We start from the raw sequence: 19258 nt of genomic DNA on the forward strand, positions 1-19258 counted from the left end.
AAGATTTCTGTCTCTTCCGTGCCACCACCTCCCATATCCCTCCCCCAATCAACTCCCCCTCTCTCATCAGCCTGAAGGGCAGACAAGGTTCCCTGCCCTGTGGGAAGTCCAAGGACCTCCCAGCTCCTATTGGTATATCACATTTCAAAATCTTCCATAATGTTCATTTCTGCTATTGTCTACAAACATATAAATCAAATGGTCTTTTTGTAGTCCAGTGTAATTAAAGATTAAAGCTAGATTTGGAGTTGGAGTATGACTCTCCCCTTCTCTAAACCCAAACTTGCTTGTTAAAGCAAAATCTAAATCTCTGTGTCATCTCAGAAGAGCCTCCTGATCTGGGACAGAAGAAAAACCAAATTTAAGAGACTATTTTATTTCCACTAATACTGATTATTTTGACTCTTTAACAGCATTTTAAGGTATAAATATTATCTCAAAATTTATCAGATATAATATATATATATATAAAATGTATTTAAACTTTTTGTCATGATATTAGTGGTCATATAGAGTGCTAACTAATTCTAGAAAAATGCTTCATTTAGCTTCCTATACATGATTTCAGGTTTGAGTCTCTATCAGATATTAGAAATTACTTTATTTGTACTTGATGTACATAACAAAGTATAGTCCTTTAAACTCTTTGAGATCTGCTGTATATGACATTTTAAGTGTTACAGTTTTCTGCAGTGAACAAAGACTATGCCTAACAGTGGCTTTTGAAGTCTTCAAAAGGAGGTTGGGGACCCACAAAATTGATTCCACTAAGACTTTGCTAAGACCACTAAGCTGACAAACATCACCTAAAGATCTACTTTGGACTACAAACTTCTCACAATAATTTTGAGGTGGCTAGCTGAGATGACCTAGCATCACACATTACTCTATCCAGGATTTGAGGCAAGCCCTGAACATTACATAAAGACTAGACAACAAATGATACAGCTACCTCTCTCAGGACTTGACAACCCAAATTTTTCTTTTCATGATTCCCTGAAGCTGCCGTCACCTCAAACAGCAGCAAGTAAATTTAAAAACATGATGCCCACATTCCCAAGAAATGGGGTGGCTAGTTTTTATGTTTAATTGGGTTATGGATATTTGCCATTGTTTAGAGTTTCAGTTACAAGTTGTTATTGATAATGGTCAGGCAAAAAGTTAAACAAAGGAGAATAGATTCAGAGTTCTAAAAATGTTCAGAAAATCAGAACTTTAACTATGGTAATCTGTAAGGATAATATTATAATTATCATCTTCAATTTTAAAACAAATATAAATTAGACAAAACACTATGGAAGTAGAGAAAATATGGTATATATATTTAGTTGATTTCTTAAATTCAAAGAGTACTTCTCCCAATATTTTAGCACTCCAAGGTATAGTTTTAACCATTTGAAAAATTTAGTTTTATGTCTCATCATATTCCCTGTCAAAGATTAATTCAAATTGGAATGTGTTAAACAATTTCAATGTAAATTTTATTGATTAGAATAAAGTATATTTTTATAATGTAAAATTTTTTATTTAAAGTGTTTACTTCCACAAACAAGCAGAACTACCATTATACGAATAAAAATGTGTGCCTATACAAATATATGTGGTTTCTAATTCCAACTAACAAACACAGAAATCTTGTCAATTAGAAAAATAACATCATTTTGAGTTCTCTATCTGACCCAAAAATATGATAACCAATCAATCTTTGTGAATATGGGGTGTAATAATTTCTTCTTGATTTCAGTCTTCTAAGCTGTGGGAATAACTAATGTGTTGTGGTGATGACTATTTCAGGAACACTGATTTTCATGTTAGTAGGTGCAGAGAACAGGAGTGAGGCTGTAAAGATTGGTTCAATTGCTCTGAGACTCTGAGGACAAACTTACAGATCATAGGAAAGTTTATTTGGAGGAGAAAAGTTTAAGGTAGTATGCCATTCAACTTGTAGTATGGTTTTATTGGTGTTGGTTAGTGAAAGTCACAGTGAAAATCAAAGGCACAGCAAGATATCACAATAGTTTGGAATATTTTCATTTTTTCAGATAAAGAACTAATAAATCATATATATATGTGTGTGTGTATTTTTAATGTATATATATACCACACATATACATACATTACTTTATTTCAGATAGTTTTCAACTGAAAATGAGTCTAAAAGAAACTTTTGGAAATAGATATACAGAGATTTCCTGGTTCCTAGTTCTTCATTTATGGCATTTCTCTACTTCTGATTACAATCCTCTATCCTAGAAGTAGAATCATTAAACATACACATGCAGGAAGAGTAAATCTAGTGTAAGTCACTAACACAATTTAAAACAAGTATATTGGCAATTTTAAACAAGTGACATGGACAAAAGTGCTACAGTGTTATATTTTTTAACATAACACTAAAGAAAGGCATACTAGCATCTTCATCCTTTCTAGATGTTGATTTTAATGTTTCTGCTATATTATTCAATGATTGTAGTTGGCAATATGAAAATAAAAACTCAGTGATAACTGACAAAGTCAAAATGCTTTTATTTATACTGAAGTTTAGCAAGTACATTTTAAACAAAATTGTACTTTAACTTAACATACGGTAGAACAGAGAAACAATGCATGTAAGTTTCTATTCTCTAAGACACTACTGTATTTTTTCTTTGAAGGACAAAAAGCCAAGCAGAAATTAGCCTAAAAATGCATCAAATATAGTCAAGTTAACATTAGTCAGGGTTTAGTTCATGTTCTTAAATTGGTCAATCTAATGCACAGACAAAGTTTACATCACTGCTTTTAAAATATGCACATGTTCCTTCTTCCTTAATGTAACACAGAAATGATAATTCAGTAAACAAAACTTTCCTGATAAACACAAGTGAAATAACTCGATGATGAATATTTTCAGATATATACTGGAATCACAAGCATCTTCATTAATGTAAAGCCAGGAAGTTCAGGCTGAACACAACTGCTGTGCCATTGCTAAACAGTCATAGTTACCTCCTTTAAAGAAAAGAAAAAGTGTTAGTTCTTCTGTGGAACATTACTGAAACATAGGTATGAAAGTTCTAAAACATCTATCTTCAGGAATGTAAAATGCTTTGATATAACAGGATTGATTTAATATTGGTACCGTTTAAATTAACATCTCTTTATGTTAATACATCAGATTTCAAAGATCCTTCAAGTAAACTTCATGCTACAGCTTCTTTTCTTTATATAGCACTGAAGACATGGAAAACTGATAAAGACTCTTTTCATAAACTAATTTATAATGTCTATAGGGATCTATATTAGCTTTTCCCTTTGCACATAAAGTTACACTTGAAGCTCCTGTGCTTTACCAAAACAGAAGGAAAGACATTACCTGGTTTGGCCCTAAAATAGCTTTGTACATTTAGAATTTTCATTGCCCATCTTAACTGTAAGACTATGAGTACCTTATAGAGACAAGTTCTTGATATCATTTGAACCTTAAGTGGTAAAATCAATATTCATTTAAATATTTGTAATATAGAGTCCATATCATCTGGTAGATATCATTTGATTGATATAGGTAAAGTTTATTATTGAAAATGAAAAAGAAATTCTATTCTGCCTCTTTGGGCTTAAAATTGCTCTTTTGCATTGTAATGGCTTATGACCTGCATGTTTAGCAACCTAAATAGATAGCCTCTGGTTACAAAAGAATGCATCTATAAATTAGCACAAATCCTGTGCTCAAGAAACACTTAAAATTATATCTTTTTAAAATCACATGTGCCCTCTGTAGAAGGAAGCAAGCATCACCACACTTGGCTGATACTGCCTTTTTAAAATCATCTCAGATTGGAAAAGGTTTTAATTGTAAGGGGTAAAATATGGAAATCTCTAAAACATTTTTCTGTGTATAAGTTTTCATGTTATTCTGTGGGAAACATTTTACAACCAAAAATCAAGAAGATATAAGATAGCAAAATAAAATAATTGGATTTTATGTTAATCAGAAAATCTAGAGTGTTAGACTTCATTAGAAGGTAAATAGAAATTTGCCCAAGAAAGAAATGAAACTAACTTGAATGTTGCAGGGAGTAGAAAATAAAACACCTATTCATAAAAATTGTTCTTTAATCTTTAATCTTAGAAAAGTGTTTAGGCTAGTCTTTTGGAGATAGATTCTGAGCACAGTAGTGAAATTCTTGTCTCTAGACTATTCAAGCTGTGATAAAATTAGTTGCTCAGTTCTACAATCCACCTCATCCTCAGTACACACAGTCTCAATATTAATGGAAAACTCATAAACATCCAGTCATTTTTACCAGGATTGAAATTCATACAATAACAACAAGACTTGAATCATGCAGTGTAAATTGTGAACATTACAAATTTTAAAGCAAGATTAAAACAAACCATGTCATCTAAAGAGTTATATAAACACAGAAATGAATGGAAAAAACAATCACCATTGGTCTTTTGGAAAAATGCAGTTTTTGAAAAATCTTTCACCTTATTATGTTTAATTCTTATCTTCATTACAAGTGACAAACATATCTGTCAGTATCTTTCATTAAATGTGCCCACTTAGAAAGAAAAGACTATATGGAATAGTTTTCACATCAGCTTGCAAATCAGAAACACTAGGCTACCAAGAAGACAATATTATTATGTAAATCTATTGGTTTACCCAGAATGAAATAATTTGAGAGTCCAATAGTAAAACTTCTCCAAATTTAAGGATAGTAGGGTTTAAACAGTGTGACATATTCTATAATATTGAGACATCATCTACTACTTTTTTGAATATTCCAATACAGACTGACGATAAGAAAGGAACAAGTATTGACCTGGTAATCAGCCCTGCTCCTTGGAACAGTCTCAAAGTTTGCCACGTTTCAATTCAAAATGCATGTCAGCTATAATATGAGTGATTTATCATTTAGTAGTAGCTGTCAAAGTAAACTCCTAGATAAAACAAAAACATCTGGAAGCATAAACAGAAGAGACCTGCTGCTGAATTTTAATCCAAATTTGCCATGCTCACTTCATTAGAAATAGGCAACAGCTAATTAGTAGTTCACTGCTTCATGTTTTTAAGAGAGTTTACACTTGAACCTCAAATAGAGATGATCTTAGATTCATTCTATGTGTAAACATAATTATAGACTAAGAAAAGCAATCAAAATCCGTCCCCAGAGGAATGTTGGGTGCTTTGAAACTTGTAAGAAGGACACATACATTGGTACTTGGAAATAATTGGCAGTTAGTTTACTGCTTTAATATATATTCAATGGGTAAAATGAGGAATTACATATATATATATAATATATATATATATACATACACACACAGCAGTGCTTTAAGTAAAAATACAAGTTTGTGAAATCCTCCCCTTATTGTAGAAATGTGTCACTTGGATGGCACAGAAGGTTGGTATGGTCTTCTCCATATAGGACCCTCTCTAATGATAGGTTGAATACTTCAAAATCCACATTTAGCTGTCCTAAATACAGTAAGTGTGACACTTACCTCCCTCCTGTGTTTCTATAAACATTTAAAGTTTATAGAAAGGAATAACTAACATAAGGCTTCATAAAGAGGGAAAACAAGTGGGAAATGCAAATAAAAAAAGAAAAAGATTCATATCATTCACCTAAAATGGTTAAGAAGACACACTACTATATGTTTGACTGATCTAATTTGACAATAGTATTCAATTTTCAGTACCATTTGGTACATGTTCTTTGTCTATATGATGAAGAGATGATTCTGAATATTATACTTTTAATCATTAATCATGGCTATTCAGATTATATATTTGATATTGCCAAAATATTTTACTTCATCCTTCATAAATAATTTCTAAGTTGGCATTACTTTTGATGCAGTTGGCTGAAACATTACAGATTGTATATAATTAGATCCTGTGTACATCACCAAAATCAAAATCTTTATAGCTTAGAAATTATTCTTCAGGATGTGAAATAACAAGTACATCATATTGATATGATTAATGTATTATTTTAAAAGTTATTTAAGTTTGTTGGTCATTCCAAAGGAAACTACATGTATTACCATAAGAACTGAGTAACATAAATGAATAAAATCTCAGCTGGCAATTTACATGAGTAGAATTTTCATCATGACAGAATTTAGTTCCAGGGCAGATACTACACAATGAATAAGGTTTTTGCCTGTCTAGTAAGAATATTTGGTACTTGAGAAGTGTCATTAAATGTTTTTGATCACTTAAGTACTGATTATTAGATTCTTAGGAGGTTTAAAAATGGTAATAATTACAAATCACCAATTTGTGGCCTGGTCTTTAATAAGTAAACTTTTAAAAGTATTTCAGGATATTTCCTGAGCAATTCAGGTCAAATGAACTATTTCTAAATCTCTTGAAAATGCTAATTAGTTACCAGATTATGCTTAGAACAGAGCATAAAGAGTGTAAATATTCATTATGTTAATGAGCTCATCATATTTGCCTTACTCCTTGGTTTTGTCTGTCATTTTTATTCTCAAAATTATTTCTGTTTTCTTTTGGTAGTATAATAAGGAATAATCAGTGTTTTGAATGAAAGGGAAAAGAAAAGAATAAAGGAGGCATATTTGGTATGCTGGGAATCATCTTTTATCATTGTCTTCCTTAAAGACAAGGGATGTGCTAGTAGCAAGAGAGTAAATAACTTGCTCCACCATCATCAGTTCAAAGGAAAATGTAGGCATGTCATGATCTAGAAATTAAAGCTCTCTGTTTTCTTAGAGAACAAATCAGGCACAATTTCTACTACGAAGTGAGCTCACAGGGCATAACAACAAATATTAATCATTTGTACCAATACATTGTCTGCAAATATAGGTTCTATTTAAATACCATATTGGAGAAATAGACATCTATTTCATAATAAGCACAGCTCAAAGTAAGTATTTCTACATTTTATTTTCTCAATACATCTAGAAATAACATTTTATCCATCTTCAAAATTGTTCCACCTACTTAGCCCACCATAAGCCTGCAGTGTGGATAAATGTGATAAAGTTTGTGAAGCACTATGAGCTCATTTAAAGAAACTGGGCAAAGAAACTATGAAGTAATATGTTTGGTAATTTGATTGCCCTCTAAAAAGTTGGTTCAATCTTTAATGAATTTTTCCTATGTCTTCAAGGTTCTATTCATTAATTATGAACAAATAGTAATTGAATGTTCCATATTTTAAAAGAATCTGAGTACGAATTGTAAAGAATCACACTAGATAAGCAGGTAACTTCTACAGCACCTATCCATGTCTTTGATCACTTGGAGTTCCGGCATCAGTGTTCAGGCTGCACAGAAAAACAATAAGACCTGGTAAAAATGTCATTCCAACAAAGAATGCAAAATTTACTACAAAATCAATTTATAGTATTTAATGTGATAGATATGCATATAAATTATTCAGCAATTGAATAACTATGTTTACAATCCATATTCTATTTTATCTTTATCTTTTAGTAGAAGCTTAATTTAAAAATAAAATTTATAAAAATAATCAAAACTGCAATTTACAATAATTTTTAAAACTTAATTTTGTTCTCTGTGGGTGATATTAATAATATAAAAATGTTCTATTCTAAATGATAGTCCCCAACTAAAACATGCTCTACTACTTTATAACCTGTAGTGAAAGGCATGGTTAGCTTACTAAATAAGCATTTAGGAGGTTTTTTGCTTTCCTTCACTATTTAAAATACCTGTAAATATCTGTACCATTTTCTGCTGTGGCAAAAAGTCTGAGAAAGGTTGCAGTATTCCTTTTAGATGACATTTCCTTCCCTGGCAGGATGCTTTCTTAAATGTAACTGCTCATGTTGAATGTTACAAAAGTGAGTTTCTGCAATGTTTTTAGAAGTTTATGTTTTGAGCAAACACATTTCTGATTTGTCCTACACAGCTCTGATGTTTGCTTTAAAGTATTTGCTTAGCACTTTCTGACTTATATAATGAAAAGACCCTCTAAGTACTAATAAGATTCACCAGAGGAAAACTAAGTTACCAGATTTTCTTTTGCAGTGGCTACCTTATTTTGAAACTATTCAGATTGTTTTTTAAATGAGTTCAAGTCCTAAGCCTAGTGTTTCTTTAAGTTGATGTGTTATTGGTATATTTCTAAGTTTCAGATGAGAACTAAATTACTTGGTATCAGAATTACCACTGATGGGTCAGGGCTCCCTAACCTAAATAAAAAGAAAGAAAAAAAATGTGGGGTTACTATCAACATAATTCTGTTTTAAGGTCATTTAATCCAAATGAATTGTAAAATTAATTTGTATGAACCTCATTTCATTTGTAGAAAAAAATCTTAATATGTGTCATTGTCACTAAACAACAGTAGCCAAGTTATCTTGTATTGTAGTTAGTTTGTATAGATATAGCTCAACCTATTTGAGAGTATGAAAGTAGACCATAGCAAGTCAATTCAAATAAAAAATGTTATAGGATCTGATTCATTTCATGTGTTTGGAGTAAAAGCACTTGACACCATATTTCCATATATATGATTGTGTTTTAGGAACTTAACTTTTAAAACCAAATTTTTTAAAAATATTAACCACTTCACATTCTCATTTGTGAAAAAAAAAAGTTTTACTCAAACTTGAGATAAGATACAGTTCAATTCTTTCTCTGGAAATGATATGATACAGAATTTAAATATTTTTTTCACTTTTAAAATAATTTCTCTTAAATTTTAAGCTTTTAATATAATTATGTCATTTCCCTATTTTATTTCTTTCTTCTAAACAATCCCTCACAGGTATGCCTTCTTGTGCTCATTCAAATTCATAGTCTCCTTTTTCAGTATTTTCATTAATCATCTATTTATATATATATATATTTTTTTAAATATATAAATACTAATTGTTCAGTCATGATAGTGTGTTTTATATGTATGTTTTCAAGTGTTCCTCTGACTTTGTGAAGTAATAATATACTATATACTTTCTCCATTTTAAAACTATAGTCCTTGCATGATTTATCTTACAAACAGGACATGAAAATTTTTCTGTCCTCACCGAGGGCAATGTACAGGGATCTGTGTGCTATAGCTACATAATAAAAAAGCCCAATTTGACAGAATATTTTAAATGCTACTTATATGTCAAATATTTCTTCTCTACTCAAAGCTACATATATAAGCCCAAATGCTTACTTCATGTATATTTAATAGAACATAGCAGTAATGACAATGTCTACTTGTCATTTGGTGTCAGAGTTTGGATCAGACATCTTGAAAGTAAAATGCAGAGAGGTAGAATGACTTAGTATGTGTATTAGTATTGGGTTGGGTAGATATTAACTGAGAAAACCTGGCTACTTTACCAGTGCTCTTTAAGCAACTTTATTTTACTTCCTACATGCCTGTTATAAAATGGCAATAAAAACATATATGATAAGGAAAGACTGGTAATTCTTGAATCTTATCAAGAAGTTTAAAAACACTTTAGTTCTGCTTTCCAGCAGAGAAAGGGGAGGCTACTAAACTAGGTCAGGAACCACTTGAAACATGCATGTCACTTGCTGAATGTCATACTCTTTTACAGTTTTCCTGCAGAGAGTAATTTTGAAATCTGATGCTCATTTTTTTTCTAGGACATTAATCTAAATAATCTATTATTTCACTTTCTATGATTATGTAAATCATAAAAGGTATAATGATTAAGTTTAATTTTAAATAGAAGACATAAGGAAGCATTTTAATATATTTAAAACTATAATTAATTTCGCTATTACTTTATTTGCCAAACTAATAGAAAAACATTAAGGAATTTTATTTTAAATAAATCAGAATATGGGAAAGAATGAAAAATTAAAGTAATGTAAAAAGATTAAACTATAACTTGTACAACTTTTCAAATGACAACATCAGATAGCCCTCATTGGAAAATTAAAATACAATTAATAATGGGGTAGCTGATTTTATCACTGTTTTAGGTTTTGCTTCACTCACTAAACAACTGTTCATGGTGTCTAAGATTCAAATCAAATCTAATTATTTTAACAATTTACGAAAAATGAAAGTAGTCAAACATTTACTGAAATTAAGTTAAGGAAGAAATACTTGTCAGGGAATTTATGTTCTGGAAAGTTATTTGAGGTACTGGAAAAATATTGTCTTGATAATTATTTACATTGATGACAAAAAGATTACAGCATTATTATAAGGTTGAATGTGAATGTTAATTTTCATATATTTAAAATATAAAATATAAGCTTAATGAAACAATGAGATGTTTATAAATTCTAAACTATATTTTTATATCAGTTTCATTTCCAAAATATAATGTCATGTGACTATTATAAATGAGAAACAAGCTTGCTAGATCAAACAGATACAAATTTTATACTAAAACCCTGCAGTAAGGAAATCTCTGTACATAATTACATAACTAATGTTCTGTTGACATGGAGTGACTTTGATAATAAACAATCTTATTACTATTTCTGCTACCCTTCACAGATTTAAATAAAAAATGTATAACATTTATATTTTCTGCAACTAGTATCCTAGCATTTACGCATTGAATTTGCAAGTGTTTATTATTAAATTTGGTTTTAGGTAATCTTAACTATAGACTGAATAAAGCCAACAATGTGTTTCTATGAATAACTTAGTACTGGGGTACTACTAAATCTCCTAGCTAACTAGAAGACTACAGACATTGATTAAGAGTGATGTAAAATGAGAGCAATTAATTAGTCACAGGACCAGTGTTCATTCCCATTGTCTATAGCAATCTAACTAAGTTCTTTTGGGTTAGTTCCATACTTTTAAAATTAGCTAATCACAGATTTTTAAGCAACCACATAAGCATAATATTACTAGGGCAATTTAATGTCAGAATCTGATACAAAAGATCATATTGGTACACATATACTATAATTTTATTTGTTCCACTACTCAAATTTTAAGGTATAAATTCCTTATTCAGAAATGAAAAAACTATGTTGGCACAGAAGCACTGTATAACCACGTGGCAGTTATATATCACTTCTAAAATTTGAAATTAATAAGAGGATGGTGGTATGACTAGAATTGTCTATGAAAACCATATATATTTTGCTTATTAAGTTTCAAAAATGAAAACAGAAGTGAAACTTTTATTCCAAGACACTTTTTAACAGCTCTTCAGGTGTGTATAGATTAAACACAAGGCAGGGTAAATTCCAGGTTTTTTTTTTTTTTTTAAAGTAGGGGCTGGAGACATTAATAAGTGATTAAGAGCACTGCATGTTCTTCCAGTGAACCCAAGTGCAGTCCCCAGAATTGAATTTTAGTAGTTCACAACTGTAGGTAACTCAGTCACTGGAATATCTAAACCTTACGGACTCTGTTGTCACCTACACTCATGTGTATATACACACACAGATATACACATATACACACAATTACAAAAGAATAAAAATAAATCTTTAAAAACATTATGCGTTTGTAAAGATGAGGCCTAAAATAGTAGTTACTAAAGAGAGAAGCTGAACAATCTTTCCTCTCTGGTAGTGAAAAAAGACCTGTTTATTAACAAACTACTTATGTAACTTGTGGAGACTCCAAATGCCAAAGACCAGAACAATATGTCTTGGTTTAAAACTCTCATTATCTTGCTATCACTGTAATTTCCTCTGTTGTATAAGAGAAATGTAGCTGGAATTAAAAGTGTGAAAGTCTTATATCTGTACAAAAGATTTCATGATATTAACATGATAAGCACTGAAGTTGTTGGATCAGAACAAGTGATTTTGTTAACTCTGCAATGACATGGTGTAAGCTACCTATGACAACAAGGCCATAAAAATGAAGTAGTTCTGCATCCTTCTAAAGAAACATGACCTGTGTCATAGTAGAAGAGTTTTTCACAGCAGAGTGGCATGATATAATATGGGAGGCATGGCTGACCAAGGCAAAAATCCTGAATGCTTAAAATAATTAAAATGTATCCATCCTGAAGGTAAACTAGCAACAGTAACAAAAGATTCAAGGCATGTAATGAAACTAAAATAACATTCTTATTTGCTACTTTAGAGAGACACTCGGACTTTACAGGACTTTTGGTATAACCTTTCTTGATCTATGATGGCAGTTGCAGTGGTATTTCTGCTGGTAGTCGTGGTGATTTGAAGAAGAATTGCCATCATAATATCTTATATTTGAGTATTTAGTCACCAGGCACTGGAACTATTTGAAAGAATTAGGACGATTAGGAGGTGTGGCCTTGTTGGGGTATGTGTTGTCTTTTTGGAGGAAGTATGTTCACTTGGGCTGGGCTTTGAAGTTTCAAAAACACCAAACCAAGCCCAGGTGCTCTCGCTCTCTCTCTCTCTCTCTCTCTCTCTCTCTCTGTAGCTCTTAGCTACTACTTTTTCATCATCTTCCTGTCTGCTGCCCTATATTCCCTGAATTATGATAATGGACTAGACTTCTGAAACTAATCAAATCCTCAATTAAATGCTTTATTTTTAGAAGGGTTACTTTGGTCATGGTATCTGTTCAGAGGATTGGAACACTGACTGAGATAGTAATACAGCACTCCTAATTTCAAAGAAAATATTTGATAGCAGTTCTTTAAGGTGACTCACATTTCTATAATCTCTTTAGTAGCTGGAGCGTTAAACACCTCTATAAGAGAGTATATGTCCACTGTTTATAGACAGCGTTAGAGAGATTGTGCACACCAACGCAATAGAAGACATCACATGAAGGGAATTAATTGATGGGATTAAAGCAAGAAGCAGTTAGTAAAATTTCTAAAGAGATACTGAGAAGACACTGTGTTTGGGACTTATTAAAGACCTTTATTAGATAAATTCTTTGCTATTTTAAAAATCATACATGCATGATAAGAATTCATAAGAAATCTTTCTTGTCTTATCGTGTTTTATAGTCATACCATCAATTTTCTTACCTTTGCACTAAATTGTGCCACCACAGTTCTACAATGAGGGAAATTTTTCTGGTAATTATCAGCATGTACCTTTAACCATTTGTAGGAATGGTTATATTTACTTATACTCTAAGTATATAAATAACAAACAGAAAATATAATAAGTTTCAGGAAAGATAAATACTGTTTAGTTGAATTTGTGATTGGGTAAGAATATATATGATGCATATTTAGAAAAAAATACACATTTCTAAAAAGTTCATATTGAAGATATATTTTGATATATAATATACAAGGTCTGAATATGTTGTAAGCAATGTTCTTTCAAGATGTAAAAGTTAAAATTGTACATTCCACTTTTTCTGTCAAATGTACTTTGCTTTTTAAGTTTTCATTGTCATCATAGAGTATACTATTTAGAAGAAATCATAAATTTTGTATCATTCAGTGGTGAGTGCCTGTTCTGAAGAAACTTCTAGGTTTCATGTTTTTGAGCTAAAACTACTTTGAAAAAATATAATAAGCTTATTTTTAACATAACATTTTTAATTTTGGTAAATACTCTGAATTTAATATCTGCTAGTGGTGTGGTGAGAACTGAAAGTAAATTATTGAGAATTCCTTTGCATTAGAAACAAATATCAGATTAAAAACATTTTGCTGTTCAAACATCTTATAGAAACAAATATGAAGTGAGAAAATGTAAAAAGTATTCATAGGGGCATCTCACTTAACAAACATCAGCCCTTAGCATATTCTGCTGTTTTCTTTTTATACAAACTAATGAAGTGTCCAGCACAGACACAGTGGCTCACTATGCCCTTGCACATTCTTATGATCTCTTTTCTGAATTAATTTTTATTGCTTTATTTTATTACTCAAAAGTTCATATATGCTTTTAACTAAAATTTAGTAGTTTCATATTATGTATGTGTTTTTCTTCTTATTATTAAGATGATAATGATATCTTTGTTTTAAATTTTAAGAAACTTGCACCATCAACTCTACCAGTCACTCTTAACAATGAAATACGGTCATACAAAAGTTACTAAAGTATAAACATGCAAAAGGAGAAGTCTCCCTGCGATCATAAAATGATGTTGTTTTCTGTTCAGCAGTTCATATTACTGCTGTTCATGCTAATTAATTACAAGAATGGTTGCAGTAATGTGCAAACAGGGAATCTGAGAAACTGAGAGGGCTTTTAGGTCTCCAAGTGAAGTGAAGTCTATCTGGGCATGGGCAATCAAATATAATGAAATCACTTGTCAGTGCTAAGCTTGCAAAAACTGTGAAGTTTGACTGGGGAGTAAAAGGATTATAATTAGATTTCCAATAGGATAATAACTAAATGGCAGAATGCAGTAAAGAAAAAATATTACTTTGTTAGCTAATGGTACTGCTGTTCAGTTTTAGTTTTTTTATCAGCTCACTTGTACTTGTGCTAAATTAGTTTGCCTTTATCAGCAAAAATGCACCACACAAATGCCACTTAAAGGTCATTTGCAAAAATCATTGATCTGAAGGTACACTTAATGACACCTGGTATGTTTATTTTATGTGAAGTAGAGATTGACTGATAAGATGGTTGATATGCTGTTTTACAGGTCCCCAGCTGAGTTAGAAGATCTTGAATTGGACCACATTTGGTCATATGCTCCTCTCAAAAATTCAGCTCCTGAGACTGCGGACATAATCATCAGAGTGAGTACTTTACACATTGCTGACCACCTTGAAACCTTTAGGTGGCGGTATAATCATAGACTGCAGAAATACAAAATTCTAAATTCTATTAACTGAGATTTCTACGTGTGCTATCTTTTTTTGTCAAACAACATTCAAAGTGTTTTACAAATAAAATAAGCTGATGAAACTTATAAAAGGTATAATTATCCTGAGGAGTTTGTCTTCATTCAAATTTATGTGGACACTACGGTAAAACTAGATATGATTTCTTTGCTTCTAACAATGGTTATACAGTCTTTTTATCAAGTTCCCTTTATATCTTCTTAAGAAGATGTCATGGTGCAACTAATTGAATTTCAAAGAGAGCGCACTAAGTTAACGATAGATTTCTAACCAGCAGAGCTATCAACAATAGGAAGAGAAAGAACATCAATGAAGCCTGAGCTGTTTCCTGTGATGGAGATGTATTTTGGCAATGGCATTGCATTGGTATGAATGAATTGATTCTCACAAAGAGAGAAAGTGATCTTCCAACCTACAAAAGTGAGTAGGGCAGGAATGTGAAAATATGTAAGCAGTTCAAGGCAAATAAAAAAGAAACTATAGCATACAAAAAAAAAACTATTAGCAAGACTAGAACATAATGGCTAAATTTACACTTCATGCTTTTTATGTAAAATATATGATGTATATTTAGAAAAAAATACATATTTACAAAAAGTTCATATTGAACATATATTTAGATATTATATAATATAAAAGTACCTAATATGTTGTAAAAACTGTAAACGGGCATTAAAGAGTTTCTAAAGATTATTAATGAAGATAAAATTAATCTTTCAATTGTGAATACTTAAAATGATAGGCTAAATGATTAAGGATCTTATGCAATTATTAGAGTTTACTTTGCTAACTATATTTTGATTGATTCTGTTCATTATTTCAGATATATATTTCTTTAAGAAAAATTTTTTTCTAACAAAATCTTTTGTTTCTGAAGATAGGATCTATCTATGCAGTGCTGGCTGGCCTGGGACTCACAATGGAGAGCAGCCTGGCCTGAAAGTCATAGATATTCACCTGCATCTAATACATGCATGCTAGAATTAAAGGTGTGTTCCACCATGCATGGACTAAAATTCTCTGTTTGATATGTTGAGATTCTACTATAATTTTAACATAAGATATTCATATTAGTTTTTCCTAAAGTAATAATGGGAATTTTATCATGTATAGTGCTTAAATGTGGGAAGAAAAGATAGGAGAATGGATAATTTTCAAGATTTTCACATATTTAGTGTGAATGACATTTGATGTAGTTTAAAAGTCTATATTATGATATGATAGTATATATAAGCGACCCCAAAAACTCTACCAAAGAACTCCTACAGCTGATAAACACCTTTAGTAATGTGGCAGGATACAAGATCAACTCCAAAAAATCAGTTGCCTTCCTATACACTAAGGATAAAGAAACAGAGAGGGAAATCAGAGAATCATCACCTTTCACGATAGCCACAAAGAGCATAAAATATCTTGGGGTAACCCTGACCAAGGAAGTGAAAGATATATTTGACAAGAACTTTAAGTCTTTGAAGAAAGAAATAGAAGAGGACACCAGAAAATGGAAGGATCTCCCTTGCTCTTGGATTGGGAGGATCAACATAGTAAAAATGGCAATTCTACCAAAAGCAATCTATAGATTCAATGCAATCCCCATCAAAATCCCATCAAAATTCTTCACAGATCTGGAGAACACAATAATCAACTTTATATGGAAAGAACAAAAAACCCAGAATAGCCAAAACAATCTTATACAATAAAGGAACGTCTGGAGGCATTACCATCCCTGACTTCAAACTCTATTACAGAGCTACAGTATTGAAAACAGCTTGGTATTGGCATAAAAACAGAGAAGTCGACCAATGGAATCGAATAGAAGACCCTGACTTTAACCCACAAACCTATGACCACCTGATTTTTGATAAAGGAGCTAAAAGTATACAATGGAAAAAAGAGAGCATCTTCAACAAATTGTGCTGGCAAAACTGGATGTCAATCTGTAGAAGAATGAAAATAGATCCATATCTATCACCATGTACAAAACTCAAGTCCAAGTGGATTAAAGACCTCAATATCAGTCCGAACACACTGAACCTGACAGAAGAGAAAGTGGGAAGTACTCTACAACACGTGGGCACAGGAGACCACTTCCTAAGTATAACCCCAGCAGCACAGACAGTAAAGGGCCTCATTGAATAAATGGGACCTCCTGAGACTGAGAAGCTTCTGTAAAGCAAATGACACTGTCGCTAAGACAGAAAGGCAACCCACTGACTGGGAGAAGATCTTCACTAACCCCACAACTGACAAAGGTCTGATCTCCAAAATATATAAAGAACTCAAGAAACTAGACTGTAAAAGGCTAATCAACCCAATTATAAAATGGGGCACTGAGCTGAACAGAGATCTCTCAACAGAAGAAGTTCAAATGGCCAAAAGACACCTAAGGTCATGCTCAACTTTCTTAGCGATCAGGGAAATGCAAATCAAGACAACTTTAAGATACCATCTTACACCTGTCAGAATGGCTAAAATTAAAAACACCAATGATAGCGTTTGCTGGAGAGGTTGTGGAGAAAGGGGTACACTCATCCATTGCTGGTGGGAATGCAAACTTGTGCAACCACTCTGGAAAGCAGTGTGGAGGTTTCTCAGGAAATTCGGGATCAACCTACCCCTGGACCCAGCAATACCACTCTTGGGAATATACCCAAGAGAGGCCTTATCATACAACAAAAGTATATGCTCTACTATGTTCATAGCAGCATTGTTTGTAATAGCCAGAACCTGGAAACAACCTAGATGCCCTTCAAATGAAGAATGGATGAAGAAAGTATGGAATATATACATATTAGAGTACTACTCAGCAGTAAAGAACAAGGACTTCTTGAAGTTTGCAGGCAAATGGATGGGAATAGAAAACACTATCCTGAGTGAGGTAAGCCAGACCCAAAAAGAGGAACATGGGATGTACTCACTCATATTTGGTTTCTAGCCATAAATAAAGGACATTGAGCCTATATTTCGGGTTCTTAGAGAAGCTAAATAAGAAGGAGAACCCAAAGAAAAACATATAGGTATCCTCCTGAATATTAACCTTCATCAGGCGATGAAAGGAGACAGAGACAGAGACCCACATTGGAGCACCAGATAGAAATCTCAAGGTCCAAATCAGGAGCAGAAGGAGAGAGAGCACGAACAAGGATCTCAGGACCGCGAGGGCTGGACCCACACACTGAGACAATGGGGATGTCCTATTGGGAACTCACCAAGGCCAGCTGGCCTGTGTCTGAAAAAGCCTGGGTTAAAACCGGTCTTGCTGAACATAGCGGACAATGAGGACTACTGAGACCTCAAGAACAATGGCAATGGGTTTTTGATCCTACTGCACTTATTGGTTTTGTGGGAGCCTAGGCAGTTTGGATGCTCACCTCACTAGACGTGGATGGAGTTGGGTGGTCCTTGGACTTCCCACAGTGCAGGGAACCCTGATTGCTCTTTGGGCTGACGAGGGAGAGGGACTTGATTGGCGGAGGGGGAGGAAAGAGGAGGTGGTGGTGGGGAAGAGACAGAAATCTTTAATAAATACATAAATAAAGTCTATATTATATCTAATGAGTAATTATTAAATTACTATATTTTCTTATATATGTACAATGTTGATCACAGATACTAAGAAATTTTACTTTTTTATTTTTGAAATGATCAGTTTTCTTGTTTTAAAATAAACTACCACAATACTTACAATATTCCATCTGATTCTGCTATTTTTAATGAACTTAGTAAAAATATGTTTGAAAAAAGTCAACATAAAATGTATGCTTCTTTAGACATAAATTAATATGAAAAAGCTATTTAATGAATATGGAATGAATTCATTTTTACTTATGTGACTACGTTGATCATACTTGAATAAGATAACTGTTGTTTGTTATGTGAAAATAAAATAAATTGATGACAATTCAAAATCTACTTATCTCAGAGTAGGAAAAATGTTATTTCGGCCATCTAAAGGCATCATAAAAATAAAGAATCTATAATAAACAGGTCCACTTGCAGTGTTTACAAACACAAAACCAGTGAAATATATGTCACATTTACATTATGCTTATGAAATGTTTCTTTTAGATGTAAATAACATCTAAATATGTATCCTGTCAGTAGTAAACCTGGGAGAACTTTGCTCACATTATATCTATGAAGTTCCTAAGTAATTGCACTGTTATGAGTTTTAAAGTCATATCATATGTTTTTCTCAAATGAAGATCATTGTAGATTGTTAATTAGGTCAGAGTATAAAGGATTTTCTTTATTTTATCTGAATGAAATCTATCAACATAGAAATTTTTGCCACCCTGCTTCCATGGAGCACACATTGCACACTTATAGTAAGGACAATGTTATTTACTGTACCTTGCATGGCAGCACTGTCATGAGAAGTCCCATTGTTTTCTATTTCAATGTCTGGAATTCCCGTATCTGAAAGAATTGGCATTCAGGATTAAGGTACACTTCTTTGTTTTCTGTCTAAAAAGAAATTGCAGCAAGACAATATTCTGATACTATATATAACTATACATAACAGAAGATTCTGAGCAGTATTATTTATTTCTGCAAACATTGT

At 32.1% G+C, this 19258-nt stretch overlaps 1 protein-coding gene across 1 annotated transcript in view; it reads right to left on the reverse strand.

The window, feature by feature from the left end:
- Positions 1–2613: 2613 nt before the first annotated feature.
- Dach2 (dachshund family transcription factor 2) overlaps positions 2614–19258 on the reverse strand; it is a 537829-nt gene continuing 521184 nt past the window's right edge. Inside the window, exons 12-14 of the mRNA XM_050130221.1 lie at positions 19048–19113; positions 7248–7293; positions 2614–2991 (exon numbers count right to left, since the gene is read on the reverse strand). Coding sequence (XP_049986178.1) covers positions 7289–7293; positions 19048–19113 — 71 coding nt within the window. The 3' untranslated portion in view covers positions 2614–2991; positions 7248–7288. The remainder of the gene's footprint in view (positions 2992–7247; positions 7294–19047; positions 19114–19258) is intronic.

The sequence above is a fragment of the Alexandromys fortis genome, unplaced genomic scaffold, assembly GCF_014885135.2.
Source record: "Alexandromys fortis isolate MF-2015 unplaced genomic scaffold, M_Fortis_MF-2015_v1.1 scaffold_230, whole genome shotgun sequence".
In the NCBI taxonomy this organism is placed as follows: domain Eukaryota; kingdom Metazoa; phylum Chordata; class Mammalia; order Rodentia; family Cricetidae; genus Alexandromys; species Alexandromys fortis.